Source organism: Octopus bimaculoides, chromosome 5 (assembly GCF_046866305.1).
Source record: "Octopus bimaculoides isolate indiv1 chromosome 5, ASM4686630v1, whole genome shotgun sequence".
Taxonomy (NCBI): Eukaryota; Metazoa; Mollusca; class Cephalopoda; order Octopoda; family Octopodidae; genus Octopus; species Octopus bimaculoides.
Window position 1 is genome coordinate 18,886,626 of NC_142932.1, and position 18,510 is coordinate 18,905,135.

Here is an 18,510-nt window from a genome sequence, read left to right on the forward strand (position 1 = left end):
GAGTGAAATATATAGAGAAAAACACCCACAAATAGATGTGTATGTGTGTAAGAGTATAATTCAGTTTTATATTTACATTTAATAAATGAAACATAAATGTAAATGTCTCCAAAGATCTTGTGGGAATCCTCTATTCTTATACATTAGAAATAGTGATTTCTAACATTGACATAAATCCACAATTATTGGAAAGATTGTAATCAGTTATATCGACTCAATTTATTGGCTTATATGTATGCTTATATAATCATTGAAGTGTAAAAAAACAAATGTGACCCTGCTGGGTTATGAACTCAAATGCTAATACAGCAATGCTATGTCTGCTTAGCATTTTATGGATCTCGCACAACTGGGCAATAATTTTTGTACATTCATTTGTCGAAGGGCGAAAGTGTAATGATATTTGTAATCCCAAGTCTCTCTAAAACATAGAGAGAAAGAAAGAAAAAGAAAGAAAGAGTGAGAAACATGGAGTAGAGAGAAGCATGGTAAAATTAAAGTGTGTCTCGAGCCTACAGGCTCATGAGTTCGGATTTTATTACTGTATTTTGGCATTTAAGCGCCTGAGAAAACAATTTTTCCTCCGCTACATGCCCACTCTTTGAATGTCAGCTTCTCTCAGGGTTTAATCCATTCAGCTGCTACTAGCATGCACTTTAATGAATGGATTGAAGTGACCTGAAATCAAGTTCCTAGCTCAAGGACACAATGCGCAGCCGGCACCCAGATTCGACCCTATGATCTAATTATCATGAGCCAAACACCTAACCTATTTCCTCCTGTGCCTTCACCAGAAGCACGATGAGAGTGTGAAAATTTAATGTTACACAGATGAGCAGTAAGAAGAAATTACATGCTGGATTGCGAAACTAAGAAGGACAGGTTGCAGAACGTGTGTATGCGACAGAATAAGAGAAGGTGGATATATCTGAGGAAGTTTAGAAAAATTAGGGGAGAGTTGAAAATTGTTATTGGAGTAAAAACCAATACAAACAACGTGTAATAACAGAGAGAAAAACAGGTTTGCTATGTTTGTGAAGTATCTCTTTCTCTCAATTCGAATTTCACTAAATGATAGAGTTTAGATTATAGATATATTTGAATGTTCATTTTCATGGATGTTGCTTAGATTAAGATAAAACGGTGAATATATGCTTCGATTTAGGAAAACAAATATGAGCTTAGTAAAGAAATGTATAATACGTTTTCACAATTGCCATTGCTGGTTGCAACGAAAGATAAGTCAACATTCTGTGTAAGACCTTTTTTTTATTATTCAATTTTAATAATATTTGCTATGAGAATACGTTCTGTTATTATCCATATGTTGATATTTGCAGGATATTGGATTAGCAGAAATAGGAGAAAATGAAATCATTGTATTTTGATGCGTTTCTTTAAGTTCTTAGTTGAAATACTTGCAACGTCTTCTAATTCTTCTATGTTTGATAAAATGATAAATTGCATCCAGTATGTTTGCGTCATTTTTCTTTATTAGAAATCATAGCAAATCTTATAGAAGTTACTGCTGGTGCACGTATCGTAGAAAACGAAGTAAAATATGATTTTGCCTTTAATTTTAGAGGTAAAACCTCACCAAAAATGATGTATTTTGTAATAAATACAGAGTTATTGAAATAAGAAGCCTTCAAACATGAGAATAGATTGAATATAAACTTTGCAGGATGAGAGAGAATGAAAGAAAAAAGAATGAAGTAAACATAATGTACATTTATCGGTTTCTTTGGGGGTTCACATCCTTCTGCCATCAGGTCTTCTATCTACTATCCAAAATATTATTTGAAATTTGCTCGTAAGGTGGTGAGCTGTCAGAATGGTTAGCATGCCGGGCGAACTGCTTAGTGATAATTCGTCTGCCGCTACGTTCTGAGTTCAAATTCTGCCGAGGTCGTCTTTGCATTTCGTCCTTTCCGGATCGGTGAAATAAGTACCAGTTACGCACTGGGGTCGATATAATCGACTAACTTCCTTCCCTCAAAACTTTTCAAGACCTTTTGCTTAGTGTAGAAAGAATTATTATTTGAGATTTGCTCGTAAGGTGGCGTGTTGGCAGAATCGTTAGTACGCCGGGTAAAATGCTTAAAGGTATTTTATCCGTCTTTACGTTCCGAGTTCAAATGCCACTCAAGTCGACTCGTCCTTTCGGAGTCAATAAAATGGGTACTAGTCTATGACTGGCGTTGCTGAGTTTGATGTAATTCTTCTCCCAAAATTGCTGGCCTTATGTCAAAATTTGAAACCAGTATTTGAGATAAGCCGCTTTATTATTGAGTATTGTTATTTCTAATTTTGGTCTGAGAAACCTGATGCTCCTTATTAACGCAGACACTATATTCAACAGATGGACGTAGGGTACATTCATCACCTGGACATGTGAACATATAACTTGCAAGAACCTCAGTAATATTCCCGACAACGATTCACCCTATGAAGTGGTAAGCCAGAAGCATCAGGGTATAGCATGAGATCTTTGTAGTATGTAGTAAGAACTCTTTATGTCTAAATTTAAATCATGAATGATGTACAGTCGAGGAGGACTCGGTACACAGTGCCCGAAATGGTATGTGTCATAAAACCTCTGCAAAGTATTGCTGTCTGTTAAATGAAAACTGGAACTTAGTGATGCGTAGAATAAAAGCGTAATTGTACGGTTGATATATAGCCCTTAAGCGATCTCAGAAAGACAAGGTGCTCTCGAAAGATCAATGGTGTCGAGTGTGATGAGTTCTTGTTCACCTGAGTGCCACTGGTTAAATCTTTATCGTATTCTTTCGCAATAAGGGCATATTGTTGTTGTTATTATTATAATTGCCTTTGCAGTTTCTAACGCTGGAGATGTAATACCTGTTATTTTTCGAGTAATTTCTGGAGTAATCGAGCGGTTCCAAGCAGTGCTGTTTTCAGAAAATGCTCCACCCTTATTGCAACCCCTATTTGTTCCACGTACTTCTCGAGATTTTTGCTCAATATTCTCGAGGCTCCGACAATTATTGGTACTACTCCTACCTTTTTCATCGACCGCAACTGCTTAACTTCCAAAGCTAACCTGTCATATCTCTTAACTTTTCTTTCTTCCTTATCGCATACCTTGTTGTCAGCTGGGCATGATATATCTATTATTATTATTATTATTATTGTTATTTCTTTTGAAAGTTGACTTTATTCGTTGTCGCTGTTCACTTTAGATCGACATAGATTCCCCAAGCCTCAACCGTTGTGTTAAACATTTATATCATTTATACATATTGCAGCGTTTCAAGCAAATTCCAATGCTATTTTAAGGAGCTTCAGTGTGGCTGTAATATATTTATGTTTCTCAACGAGACCGTTATCTCTAATGTTCTCAGTTGTTGGAAAAGTGATGAATTTTGTTTCATGATGGCTACTTTATTCTCACAGTCTGGGAGCGGGAATTTCCTAGTGTTGACATACATTTGTCGTATATGTCTGAATCAATGATAATGTTTTTAAACCAACTGAATAAATTTAATTGTTTTATAAGGTTTAAGTGACCGAATGTTGGTCTAGACAGCTTAATTGCACGCTGTTGTAGATTAGTGCTTTTAGCTGGACAAAGGCCAGTGTCATCTTGACCTTTCGGTGTACAGAAACAATAGCCAGTACGAAACAAGGGAAGATAACACACGTAACGTCTTTTCTTAAATCAACTGAAATGCTGGATATTTTGTACTTTAGGAACATGTGAACAATCCACTTTATATATAGCTACTGTATATTGCTATTGGCAATATCAGAGAATTGCTTGAGAAAGAAAACTAATGGAAATCTACTTGAATGCAATATGATTGAATATAGATAAGTTTACTGATATGAAGAACATGTCATGGCATATGTTTACGCTCCTTTATATCCTGAGTCCAAATTTACACTCGGCTACTATCTCTTTCATCCTTCCAAAACAACTTGTGTACTTGTCAATACAATAATTTTTGAGATCAAATAATTCGACTATAATCTAGAAGATGGATCGGCATCAATGCCACCGACGTATCTGAAGCTGAGGAAAATAAAATAATTTGAAGTGAGAATGGAAAATACACTTAAGTTTATCGTACTTACAGTATGTATGAACTAAACGATTTCTTCCTTTTGCTGAGCTGTAATTTAGTTGTAAGTACAGCATTCGTACGGTGGAAGAGGTTCTATTTGTTAACTTCCAGACATTCTTAAGACGTATTTTTGTTAAAATTGGGGTCAAAACTCATAATGTTAAAATTAAAACCACTACAGCTACTAACATGAAAACAGGCAAAAGAAACACTATAAACAGTCGCAGGAGTTTTAATTTGACGACACAATACTGTGTTCAACTCTACTAACCACAGAATAAAGTGCTACGGCTGACCAGGTCATTTTGTCTAAAGTGCACATAATATAAAGACAATGTTTTCGTTGAGGCCGTGACAGACAACTACATCAAATGACTTCTTGTAGTTATGCTAGTCATAAATATACTCAGAGTGGAGGCGCAATGGCCTAGTGGCTAGGGTAGCGAACTCGCGGTCATAGGATCGCGGTTTCGATTCCCAGACCGGCCGTTGTAAGCGTTTATTGAGCAAAAAACACCTAAAGCTCCACGAGGCTCCGGCAGGGGATGGTGGCGAACCCTGCTGTACTTTTTCACCACCACTTTCTCTCACTCTTTCTTCCTGTTTCTGTTGTGCCAGTAATTCAAAGGGTCAGCCTTGTCACACTATGTCACGCTGAATATCCCCCGAGAACTACGTTATGGGCACACGTGTCTGTGAAGTGCTCAGCCACTTGCACGTTAATTACACGAGCAGGCTGTTCCGTTGATTTGATCAACTGGAACCCTCGTCGTCGTAAGCGACGGAGTGCCAACTACAACAACAAATATACTCTGTTTTTATTTTCTACTTTTTTACATGTTTCAGTACTTAGAGTGCTTCGTATCTGAACAGTACATTGAATGGTTTATTCGAACAAATCAACTCCAGTACTTATTTATTTAAAGCCATGTACTTATTTTATCGGAATTTTGCCGAACTGCTAAGTTACGAGGTCGTAAACAAAACAGCAGCGGTATTCAAGCGCTGGTGGTGGAAAAACACAAGCGCAAAGAAACAACCCCACCCCAACACACACACATAATGCATATATATAATGAGAACTTTGGATATCTTTAAAAATACATGGATAATGGACGAATGGTGGATTTTAGTTTCCGGGCATACGTTTACAATCGGGAGAATTAGCACGCCAGAAATTGGAGTAGGTGACAATTATTCGGTAGCAATGATAAAACTCCGATTTTCAGATGTCGGGGCGGAAACCCACGCCGGTAACTCTTCAGTTATCGGGCCATCTGAAAAATGCTATGAAAATGACCGTTATTAAGACAAAAGATCTATTAGAATTACGGTCCCCTTACTTAGCGGCCATTCTAATAGCTCTTTTGTCTTAATATCGGTCAATCACACAGTAATTTCCCTTTGTTTTAATGGTCATTTTCATAGTATTTTTTCCATGGCCCGATAACTGAAGAGATTTCAGTGTGGATTTCCGCCCCGACCACCTTAAACTCGGAGTTTTATCATGGCTACCGAATGATTGTCACATATAGATAGATAGATAGATAGAAAGATAGATAGATAGATAGATAGATAGATAGATAGATAGATAGATAGATAGATAGATAGATAGATGTGTATGTGTGCTTGTTCCGATGTGTGTGTATTTGTGTGTGTGTGTGTGTGTGTGTGTGCGTGTGCGTGCGCGCGCAAGTAGGTATGTCTATTTTTCAGTACGGCTCTGCTATTATCATTCCTTTACTTTCTCTATTGCAAATTGTTGCACGATGTTGGCTTTCTCCTTCTATAAGAAAGTGGTGATTTCTCTTAACATCAGTGTCTCAAACGTATCAGATATCTACTAATTGGTCTTCCATCGACCATTAATTCATACATAGACAATACTACTATAGACGCCGTCGTCAGACTGTCGGCATGTCCTTTTATAGATAGTTATTTTTATGCGCAAAAATACGAAAATAGATCGTGTAATATGTCCAGATTTGTTCAGGATAATCTCTGTGATTATGAGTGATAAATCATATAAATAACGTGATATCTGAAACTGACAATACACGTGCCATATTCCAGTTTATGTGCCCAGTCCGACAATCTGGTGAAATAATCTCCAATCATATATTCTGGAAGGCAGGAAAAAGGGAAATGTACCTGAAATTTGGCAAATAATTTGGGCTGATAAATGAAAAATGGCCAGCCAAAGAACCCTTGGCATTGGAATCCCAGGATGTCAGCAGACACATGAGGACCAATGGAGACGAGTAGAAAAAATTGCAGCAAGTTGCCGTTACTGATTGAAGCTTATTATTATATGCATCTAAGAAAATGATGCACGCGCACATACATACACACACAAACACACTCGCGCGCACGCACTCACACACTCACACACACACACACACACACACACACACACACACACACACACACACACACTCACACACATGCATACATACATACATATATATATATATATATATATATCCGTGCGTACATACTGAACACCTTACGTTAATGTTTGACCACTGTTTATTGTCTGCTAATTGTCAGGCAACGCTTATGTTTTACATGCTTTCGACATAGCCTGATTGAATGTTACTCCTTTGGTGTCGAAATATAATAATATGCGTCATGCAGCAGAAAGTGGGATGTATGCGTTCGACACGCTTGTTCATTTGTGATTATAAAACATTTTATATCATGTTCTTGTTCATCCTTTGTTGTGTTTCACTGAGATTTTAGTGATTGGGTTTTATGATTAAGCATGATCAGACCGCTCTTGGTTTCCTAGTTTATGCTGGTTCTGTTGTATGTATCATAAAATACAATGACATCACGTGCTTGTCCTTCTTTCGAATTCTGACTGCGGTAAGGTTTATACTTGTTTAGAAATTTTATAATGTATGTATGAGTGTGATTCTAATTGATTTAATTGTATGGTGTTCCCTACATTCAAGCATTCGTCTGCATCTATCTTCTCCTGTTTCGTTCATGCTCTATCTCTATGGGAGCCTGCGAAAGGCAACAAGAGAGAGATAAAAAGAGAGAGATAAAAGTGTAAAAATTTAGAATATTCAATACATTAATCATTAAATATGAATTGCGTTGAATATGCAAGCAAAAACAATATGCACATATAATAGAATTAGGTTAGGGAAATTATCATAAATTTATTAATTTATCTGCTTATCTATTTATTATATTTACTAATTTATTTATTTATTATATGTAATTGGTGAACGGATATGATTGTGTGAACTCATAACAAATTGTATTTGTTCATAGATCGTTTAATCATATTTCTTCAAAAATAGCACGCCTTAGGAAGCAAATATTGGCTGTTTGTTCATCTGTTACCCGATTCAAAATTTAATTTAAACCCAAAATAACTTCTACTGAGATGTATCATTTAATTGGAACCTTCATGGATTGCCCTCAGTAGCATTTAACTCTTCAGTGACAATACTGCTACCGTAACACTTTATGTAATAAAATCGGGATAATACACTCAAAGGAAACTGATACATCATAAATTCAGTTTATGTTGTAACGATGACAATTAACTTCCGAATTATAAGACGAAAAACGTAGCTTTACGTTAAATGTAAAATATTTGTGACGGCAAAATTTTCCTCAAAAATACTTTGCAAATAAAATAATCGTTTCTGACGTAGGTATAAACCCAACTCGATGATCTCACAACTAGTACTTTATTTTATCGAACCCAAGGTAAGCGGGTAAAGCTAAAGTTGACCAGAGCGCGTTTGAGTACAGACTCAGACCTTCAAGAGTCGAAACGAATGCCATAATCCATTCGTTCCAACGCTGCAACGATTCTACCATCTCACTACCACTTAGCATTTAGGTATGACGAAAGGAGTAACTTCTCCATGGTGGCTGAAGCTGGTAAAAAGGAGAAACCAAATCCCTTCAATAATGCGCTACTGTCTTGAAACATAACTGACATATTGGATAAGACCATTCAAGACATATATATGTGTGAATTGAACATAGGTTCGCTTTATCAGATCTTTCATGGCACCAAACTGCAAATCGATAATGTAACCAGTGGCCACCGTTTAAAAACTAAACCAATTGTTTAGTTATATCATAGTAATGCATTCTGATCTTATATAATAATCGTTTTGTGGAAGATTGGGAGTTAACTCATTTTCATGAACTAAGTTTATCACGATATAACTAGGCACCACATGATCATAGAATTCCGTGATCATAGAATCCTAGACTGTAATTTGAGTAGATAACATGCATTTCACTGGATTCCAAAGTTTGTTCAGCTTTTCGCTTAATTACGATCAGCAAAATGTACGGTGTCCTACAGAGCTCAAGTATGTCTAACTGCAGCACTGAATGAAATTTGGAGTATAAATATCTGATATATGGATAGAAGCATTTCCTATTTTATCAGAGATTTGATAATATAAATGTGGATGAAATTAAGTATCTATTCTAAGTGTATTTCTTGAATGCGTAATTATATATATATATATATATATATATATATATATATATATATACTTGATGTATATATGCACTAATATAAACACATATACCCACAGAGACACACACACACAAGCACGCACACACACACACACACACACACACACACACACACACACACACACGCACATACATACACAGGCACAAACACACACATACTCACGCACACACATATATGTATGGATCCTCCCGGGTAGAAGTAAATACCACTCATGTTGTAAATTCGGTTCAAATACTTGATCGTAACAGACGATACGTAAGAGCTTAGAATTTCGAGAAAATTAAGAAAGAAGAGTTACAAACTTCTACGTTTTAAATTAGATGCGGCCATGCCGCTAAATTCTCTGTTATGAAGATATGTTATGATCGCAGTTAATGTACCCTACCGTCTCATTTGTTGCGTGTAAATGTCACCTCGTATGGTCACCGTTGTCTTCGCCTCCTTCTCTTCTTCAATGACATTTGTTGACAGTGTTTCGGTCAGAGACATCGGTGTACATTCTTAATGTCTGAATAGATAGCCTTGTTTTCCTATCGGTCTGCTAAAAATAGCAAATAAAAGGCTCTCAAATCATATCGGAAATACTTAAAAAGGAAGGGTGATATGTTTATTCAAGATAATATTGACCAGGATATATATCTTACATTTAGCAGAAATTCAGGATTATCACGGCTAGAATAACTTGACTCTTAATTAGTCTGTCTGCTATAACAAAATGGCTGTGACCTATGATTTAACCACAATGGCAACGTCGACACCTTACTTTCTAAAGCAGTTGTGTTATTGCACATATTACTTCTACACTCGTGTTCACCTCTAGATTTTCATCTAGTTATCAGTTGTATCAAATTTACTATCCTAGAAGGTCGTTCCTAGTACATGGCTACCGCCTTACTTTCAGTGACTTAATAAAATAATGTCAATATTTGTGTTTTTGTAAGGCGGTAAGTTGGCTGAATCATTAGCATGCCGGCAAACGCTTAGCGGCATTTCATCCGTCTTAACCTTATGAGTTCGAATTCCGCCGAGATCGACCTTGCATTTCATCCTTTCGGGTTCAATGAAATAAGAACCAGTTGTTGACTGTGTGCCAAAATTTGAAATAAATAATTATGTTCTTGTAACGCACACGCACATATGTATTTATATATCCAAAATTTAGGGAATGGAGTACATAAAGTTCAGGTTACATACATTTCATAATTAGCGCAACCTCGGAAGAAGTAAATTTATTTTATATATGTACTATATATGATACTATGGTATTGTAAATTCAAAACAAAAAAAATACAGTAGTTATTAAACATTCAAACCGCTTTGTGACTTTTGCCCACCCTGCACAAGATGAATTAAGTACCCACTGGAATTAATAGCAGTATAATTAAATAGATGAATGTTACCGTTATCTCGTTGTTTTATGTGTGATTTTACTTTTGCTCATATCCAATGATAGACTAACAACAATTTTGCTAATCTTTAATCTATTTACCTCTGCACCGTTCTATATAAAGCAGGAAGGAAATAAAAATATCATATGCATTCGCTAGTCTTTCTTATTTGGTAATAATAAATTATATAAGTCTCTAGAATATAATGAGAATCGAACGTACTGTAATTTTCATTAAATATTCTTCAGCTAGTTGTGACAGGTCTAGTAATCAGTTTTCTCTTGAAATAAAATATCCAGAAAGATAGACATGGGGTGAGAAAGAGAGACATGGGGAGAGAAAGAGAGGGAGGGAATAAGAGGAAGAGAAAGAGGTAAACATTTTTGTTAAATCTTTATTGAAATTCTACTTAAATATTTTTATTTAGACCGCCCTCGATACAGGTGTCTAAGTATAAAATGCAGCAGACAGCATCAGCTGTTAAAAATATCATCATATCCAAATAATGTTTGTAATAGTTTTAATCCATACATTTGTGGGAGATTGTTACAGATCAAATTTGATTACAAAAAGCAAAATAATCGTTTCCATATGCCTTGATTAACTCATTGAATCATTTTCACACTTAGAATTCTGTACGGGATCTTTTCTGGAGGTAGGCAGACATTTTAGGATGATTGATGACGCGGTTTCTCAGAGCCTGAAGTTTGGGATAGTCCCTGATTAAATTCTGGTCTTCCATCAATGGATTTTCAAGGGCACAGAAGCACATCATATCAGCCATAGTCATCTAAAACATGATTAGAAATAAATGAATATTGTAAGGGAATTCGTATTGTGCAGTTAATTAATACCAAGAAATCAAGAGTAAAATAAGAAACTAAATTTCAAACCCAACCGCTTCATTACATTTCAGTAAAGAAGCAAACTCATATAAAGAAAATTGAAAACTAATAAAATATATATGCATTGAAAACCCTTCACATTCTAATTTCGACTTTTTAAAATTAAATTGCAGTTCCTTTCCAAGCATAAAGTCTAGAATATGCCTTCAATACTACTTCGGCACACACACACACACACACACACACACACACACACACACACACACACACACACACACACACACACACACACACACACACACACACACACACACACACACACACACACACACACACACACACACACACACACTTAACATTTATATGACTGAGTGCATGTAGCTCTGGGTTATATAGAACTGACATTTGCAAACAGTAACATAAATGGTTTTGAGGTAACCAGGTATGAATGGCTTAGTTTAGTTTCATCGGCAACTACTCTTATTCCAGTTCTCTAATAAAATCACAAACAGATTAGAGTTTCTGTTCGTGACTTAATAATTGAAAGCAAGGACATCGAGTTGAAGTTTAATACTGCAGTGCTTCTTTTGAAAAGTGATGCACATGAATAAATTTATCTGCATCCCCAAACGTATTTACATCATGCTGATATATATTTTCTAGATACAATAACAATTCAAGAAACAAAACTCAGACTCTACTAACCTGGTCACCCATAAAGAACTGGTTACCTCCGTTACGCAACTCCAGTGTTCTCTCTAAGAAGGGGAGAATTCGGCGGCAGGTTTCTTGGTATCTCATACGCTTTTCAGACTGTAATTTAAATGTAACATGCATGAATAACAATAATATGAGAAATATAGCATCCAGAATAAATTAATACGTTTATTTTTCCAACATCTAACACTAATCTAGTGTTAAAATTAATTATACCAGCCAAAAATAGTTTATACATCCACAATATGTAATATAACATGGTATATTATATAACTTATTTCGTATTTCTTAGACGTGTTACTTTACTTATACAGAAGATGAAATGGAGGAGGCTGTAAAAGTCTCTTCATATGTTCATATTAATTGTGCCAGAAATTTTAATTATGTGATGGAGAGCGAGTTGCATTTAATTTATGAATTAATTCTTATAAAAATTAGAGACCTTGGCAAGATCATTTGTGGAAATTTAGTAGTTTTTCGAATATGAAACTTTCCTCCTTTCACCTCGCCGTTGTTGTTAAGAAGAAAGCGTGATCGATACACATTAGCATCAATGCCGACGCAGATATATGCCTTCCCATTAACCTGTACAGAAGTTAGATTAATCTGTTCTTCAGAAGTAGCCGGCCATATATTTTTTTAACACCACTTTATCCAGTTAAGCAAAATTTAACCAAGATATGCCAATATGACTCCAAATGAATATACAGAGATGAACAGAATCAACATCAGCAAAGATTTTTGACTGAAATGCATGCAAAATTAATAATATAACTTGGAAAAAGAATCGAAATGTTTTGTTTGTACACGCTGAAAACATTAAGTCTCCATTTTAATATTAAGTCAATGTATAAAACGTTATACTTTGATATAGTGCAGATGTGATGCAGTAGTATTATTTTGTTTAATCGGCATAAATAGTGACGAAATGTGTCCAATATATTGCAGTTGTTTCTTTATTCAGTTTGGAAGGTTGAAGCTAAGGGTGAAGCGTGTATTGTAATATATTTGGATCAGTGCTATTTATACTGACAAGTCTCCTACGATATTTGAAAGAATCATAAAACAAACATTAAAATTTTATTAGTTTCAAATTATATGTAGGCAGTAGATACACACGCACAATTTTCATACTTTGAGAGAGATCAAAGAATGCTTTGGGATTACTATGATCAAAACAGCTTTATTCATATATACAAAGGGTTAATAAAAAAAAGGAACTCTAATAAGAAAAATCCAAAAAAATGCGAGGCATATTTGTTTGATAATGATCAGAACTTACAGAGTAATTCATATCCTTGGATCTGTTGAACTGAAACAGGAAAAAAAAAAAAAAAAAACAGAAACTTTAGAATAGCTTGTTTCCAACAAGTTTTATTTTATGTGCTACATAGATATTATTTAGATATTTCTAAAATTATAAAATTATGGATATATCTTATATTTATTTTGAAAAATCCATCAGCCAATGATTTTATCTGTTTTCGTAAATGTATACGAAATACAAACACTACAAAAATATTTTGGTCACATTGGGACTACCCTTGAGACTTAATGGTCACGGCAAAAGACTGTGTTACTGGGAACATTTTCGTTATTTCTCTGATTTAAAAGTTATGAATGATATATTTAATTTAATTTTGTATTTAAACGTCAATAGAATAAATTATCTTACCATCATTCGGCCATCTTTATCGTGATACATCCTCAGGTAGTCGTCCAGTATGTCATAGAAACTGTCAGAGATGTAATCAACTCTGGCCATATCAATGTTGTTTTTGCCGTGGAAACCTAGATTGTTTATAATAGTAAATACATTAACGTACAACCTTACATAAAACACTCACAACCACACAAACATGTACGTACACAGATACTCAGCCAAATCGCAGGATAACAATGTACCGCTTGTTTAACATAATTGCCTTGGCATTTTGTTTAGAAGAATTCACTTTTATCACGTATTTAAACTCGAATCCTTGCTCGTTCATTTCCCACAAGTTTTTTGAGTACTTACTTAGAGATAGATTTTGGTTTGGACAGGAACCCACTGTCTTACAGGATTTTCAAAAGTTATGGCTCTTCTGCTACACCATTGACAAAATTATAAATATATTTCATATAATTCAACAAACATAGGCTCTACATACAACTGCATTCATTCACACCAACACAGATTTTCCTTAAGTATATTTCACTGTTGCAATCACTCGTGGAAAAAAGGAATAAACGCTCTTTACTCTCTCCCTGTTTACTCTGTTTTTTTCGTTGGCATTCGCCTGAATGTATCACCATTTTATTATGATCTACGGACATTGTGTTCATTCGCAACTCCTCTTAATGCACACCCATACACAAACATGCACAGCGCAATGTGTTGAGAATGACACGTTACTTACCAAATTCTCTAGCCAAGTATCTGGCCATAGCCATACTCTGGGGGATCTGTATTTTGTTGTCCAACTCTAACATTGGCATCATTGAGCAGGGCATTTCTGCAATAAAATATTCTACACTTAGAAAATGATGATTGTTAGTTTTTTCCCTTTTCTGCTGAGAAGGGGGTGAAACATGCAAATATCAAACACTGGTTTCTGTTATGGTCGAACCTTCACATTCTACTTCACATTAATTCCTTGCTTTTTTTAGGCGGATATCCTCTCGTCGATCCAGACATAGAGGATTTGCGAGTTATAAGTAATAAGATATAGTGTTGCATACTACTTCATTGCATGCAGCTGATAACCTGAATTAGGGAAGGAGAATGTGGGCGAAACTTGTGTCGGAAATTCTTGCCGACAGGCTATTCAAAACAAACTGAAGATTAGCATTAAAGCAGCCGCTTAGAAAGGATGTTTGGGAAGAGTTTATCGCTTTATGGTTGCTGTTGAATAGTCTCAGCAAGGTCAAAACTATGGTGGAATACATTCTAAGTCTTATTTATTCTTATAGGTATACCCAAAGTGGGAAGAGTTTATCGCTTTATGGTTGCTGTTGAATAATTTCAGCAAGGACAAAACCATCGACTTATCTCCTCCTTTCAAAATTGCCCGCCTTGAACCCTGCATAGAACCAGTGAGCTGTTCAAGGGGAGGTGACCGCGGCCTTTTAAACGCCATTGTAACCGATTAACTTGGGTGTTTCTTTCAACATCGTTAAACAACCGTTATGTATGGTCATTTTGCGCGGTTTGGGCTACTCGAACTAATGAAAATTCTAACTGAGCCTCACCAGCAAGGTCATGCACAGTTTATCTTGATATAAGGTCACTATGTCGCATAGATATGGTCGTGATGCATGTGCCTGGTGTACCTTCATAACATAGGTAGTCAAGATCGGTATACTAGGCTTAGTATATTTTACCTCAGTGTCACTTTGATGACATGTATTGCTCCCTCACTCAGTAATAATAATAATAATAATAATAATAATAATAATAATAATAATAATAATAATAATCATGATAATGATAATAATGATAATAATAATAATAATAATAATAATAATAATAATAATAATAATAATAATAGGAGAGTATTGTAGTTCGCTTGAAGCATTTTGTATTGTTTGTAAAGAATAAACAGTTTTGAATGGTACAACAATGCACTATAATACAAAGAATGGACTATATACCTGTTGTAATTTAGTAGTACTTATTTCATCGATCACTGCTGAGACGCTTCCGAAAAAGGAAAAGCCGCTGGAAAACCGATTATAGCAGCAACTCCATCTAAGAATATCTCAAGAAGGAATTGTATTCCGAAATATCATCAGACTATAGATAACTAAATTACAACAGGTATATAGTCCATTTTTTGTATTATAGTGCATTGTTGTACCTTTCAAAACTTTTTATTCTTTAATAATAATAATAATAATAATGATGATGATAATAATAATAATAATAATAATAATAATAATAATAATAATAATAATAATAATAATAATAATAATAATAAATAGTTCTTTCTATGTTTCACACAAGACTTCCAGTTTTGAGGGGAGGATATTTGTCGATACCATCAATCTTAGTACTTAAGTGGTACTTTCTTTAATCGAATCCGAAACGATGATTCGTCGATGTTGATCCTACTGAGATTTGAACTAACAACGTAAAGAGTACAAATGACTCTGCCAGATCGCTTCCTTAATGGTAATAATTTTACTAATTTTCGTACAAAACGCAGAATTTTTAGCAGAGGGTGTCAAATCGATTATTTCGATAACACTTATTTAACTGTTACTTTATATTTTATCGATACCGAAAGGATAAAGTAATTAGAAGTTGAGCACAGGTGTCAATGTAATTCACTTACTCTCTCCTTAAGAATGTGGGCTTGTGTCAAAATTAGAAATAATAATAATAATAATAATTTCAAATTTTTGCCACAAGGGAAGCTTGGGAGAGGTGGTGATGATTCGATTACATTGACCCCAATCTTCAACTGGTACTTATTTTATCGACCCCGAAAGAATGAGAAGCAAAGTCAACATTGGCGGAATTTGAACTCAGAACGTAACGACAAGCGAAGTACCGCTTAGCATTTCATCCAGCCACCTTAATAATAATAATAATAATAATAATAATAATAATAATAATAAGAGAAGAAGAAGAAGAAGAAGAAGAAGAAGAAGAAGAAGAAGAAGAAGAAGAAGAAGAAGAAGAAGAAGAAGAAGAAGAAGAAGAAGAAGAAGAAGTGAGACTGTACATACTGCTTCTCATGTTGCCCCATTCTGATGTCTCGATCCTGCGGTCGTTGTACTGGACACCAGCTGCTGCGAAAAGCATACGGCAGATCTCAGCACGGCCACGGTGGTTGAAGTAATGCAGAGTGTAGGAAGGCATTGTTATGACTGATTGGTGGTGTTGGTGTTGTGTTTAAATAAACTGAATTCACAGCAGGACAGATTCGTTAGCTTTCTGAAAGTTGCAATGCTTACTAAATATTCTGCAGAGACACAGTGAGAAAAAGGCTTCAAACTTCACAGATAACATTGGATTTTATAGTCCGTAAAATTACATACGATCATTAACTTTCTGAAAAGACCCAAGTGTCATTACAGGTGCAAATACTCTGCAATCACAGCTGATTCACCTTTTAATTGCTGTAATTACAGCTGCAAGATAATAAGATAGACTTACTGCGAATTGGATGTTTTCCGAATGCAAGCATTGCACTGTGTTCTAAACAACCAGTAATTGCAAATTTGCATAGTCTTAATAGTGTCTGCATTATTATTCTTCATTAAGACTTCTGCAAAATTGTGTGACGATTCGAATATATGCAAGCGTGCCTGTATGTATGTATATATACATGTATGTATATATATATATATATATATATATATATATATATATATATATATATATATATATATATATATATATATATATACATATATATATATTTGTCGATTGACACGTATGTATGCGAGAGCATACACACACACACACACACACACACATACACAGTCATGTAGTTTTATTTGTGTTGTCTTTATGTAATTTGTGCATTACAACTGCGTTTTTGGGTGCAGTTCCACGACTGTAGCTGAACATATTCAGGGTTATTGATCATAACAGTTTAAATAATCTGCGCATCTGCACTTTAATAGACACATATATGTGTATATAGGTGGACATGTATGTGATGGCGACTATATGTAATTATGTTTAATATTAGTCTTTGTATTTTTCGATTAATGACATTACAGTATGTGCACAAGCAAAACAAATACGCACGCATGCACACACTGACACACAGACACTCACATTTATTTGTTTGCATGTGTGTTTGTGTGTGTGTATATATATATATATATATATATATATATATATATATATATATATATATAGGAAAATGAAAAAAAGCCAGAATGCTGAACTGGAAGCATAATTTAATAAAGATTTTTTCTAACCGGTTTTCATTGCGAAGGAGCAAATTATCAAGAAGAAGGAGAATGAAAATGTGTTTTTACAAAGAAGTACAAAATGAAGAAAATAATATATAAAACAATAATATATAAAAAAATAAATATACCCATACATTATATTGTCTTTGAGCTTTTGTAGTTCAATAGTAGTTCATGTATAAATTGGTAGGAAAAATAAGGATGCATGAGAGTTGAGAGTTTTGTTAGGTTTAAAAAAAGGGTTAAAAGTTTGTGTTAAGCAGGAAATGTGGTGTCAAAACAGGAAGTGTGTGTAAGGAGAGACAAGTGTTTTTAGTTAGAGTTAGGAACTCTTTTTTTCCCAACAGGAAGTTTGTCTCTGTTCATAGAGAAATAAGGTCACTGAGGGGTGTGTGTGTTAAGAAATGGTTGGAATTTCTCTATGAAAAGATTCTCCTTGTTGATTCTTTCTTGTTTGGAGATTCTGTCTTTACGTTGATAGAAAGGGAATATAATGAATTTAGGGGGTTTTTTTTTTCTGGCGCAAGAGTCTATGTGGCCACTGAGTGGAATTTGGCGGTATTGAGGGAGGTTTATATAATGTATGGGTATATTTATTTTTTTATATATTATTGTTTTATATATTATTTTCTTCATTTTGTACTTCTTTGTAAAAAAACATTTTCATTCTCCTTCTTGATAATTTGCTCCTTCGCAATGAAAACCGGTTAGAAAAAATCTTTATTAAATTATGCTTCCAGTTCAGCATTCTGGCTTTTTTTCATTTTCCTATTATTTCTCCACGTGCGGTTAACACAACCCCACTATTTACTGACTTATATATATATATATATATATATATATATATATATATATATATATATATATATATATATATATATATATATATATATATATATATATATATATATATACTCTTTTACTCTTGTACTTGCTTCAGTCATTTGAGCACCACCTTTAGTCGAGCAAATCGACCCCAGGACTTATTCTTTGTAAGACTAGTACTTATTATATCGATCTCTTTTGTCGAACCG

At 34.6% G+C, this 18,510-nt stretch overlaps 1 protein-coding gene across 1 annotated transcript; it reads right to left on the reverse strand.

Annotated features, from left to right (window-relative positions):
- Positions 1-10,379: 10,379 nt before the first annotated feature.
- LOC106869779 (S-crystallin 4) lies at positions 10,380-16,530 on the reverse strand. The gene is made up of 6 exons (XM_089352021.1): positions 16,277-16,530; positions 13,963-14,058; positions 13,239-13,354; positions 12,846-12,875; positions 11,552-11,659; positions 10,380-10,791 (listed from the first exon to the last, which is right to left on the reverse strand). The coding sequence occupies exons 1-6, from the start codon at positions 16,407-16,409 to the stop codon at positions 10,627-10,629; spliced, it is 648 nt and encodes a 215-aa protein (XP_089208147.1). The 5' UTR covers positions 16,410-16,530; the 3' UTR covers positions 10,380-10,626.
- Positions 16,531-18,510: the final 1,980 nt, after the last annotated feature.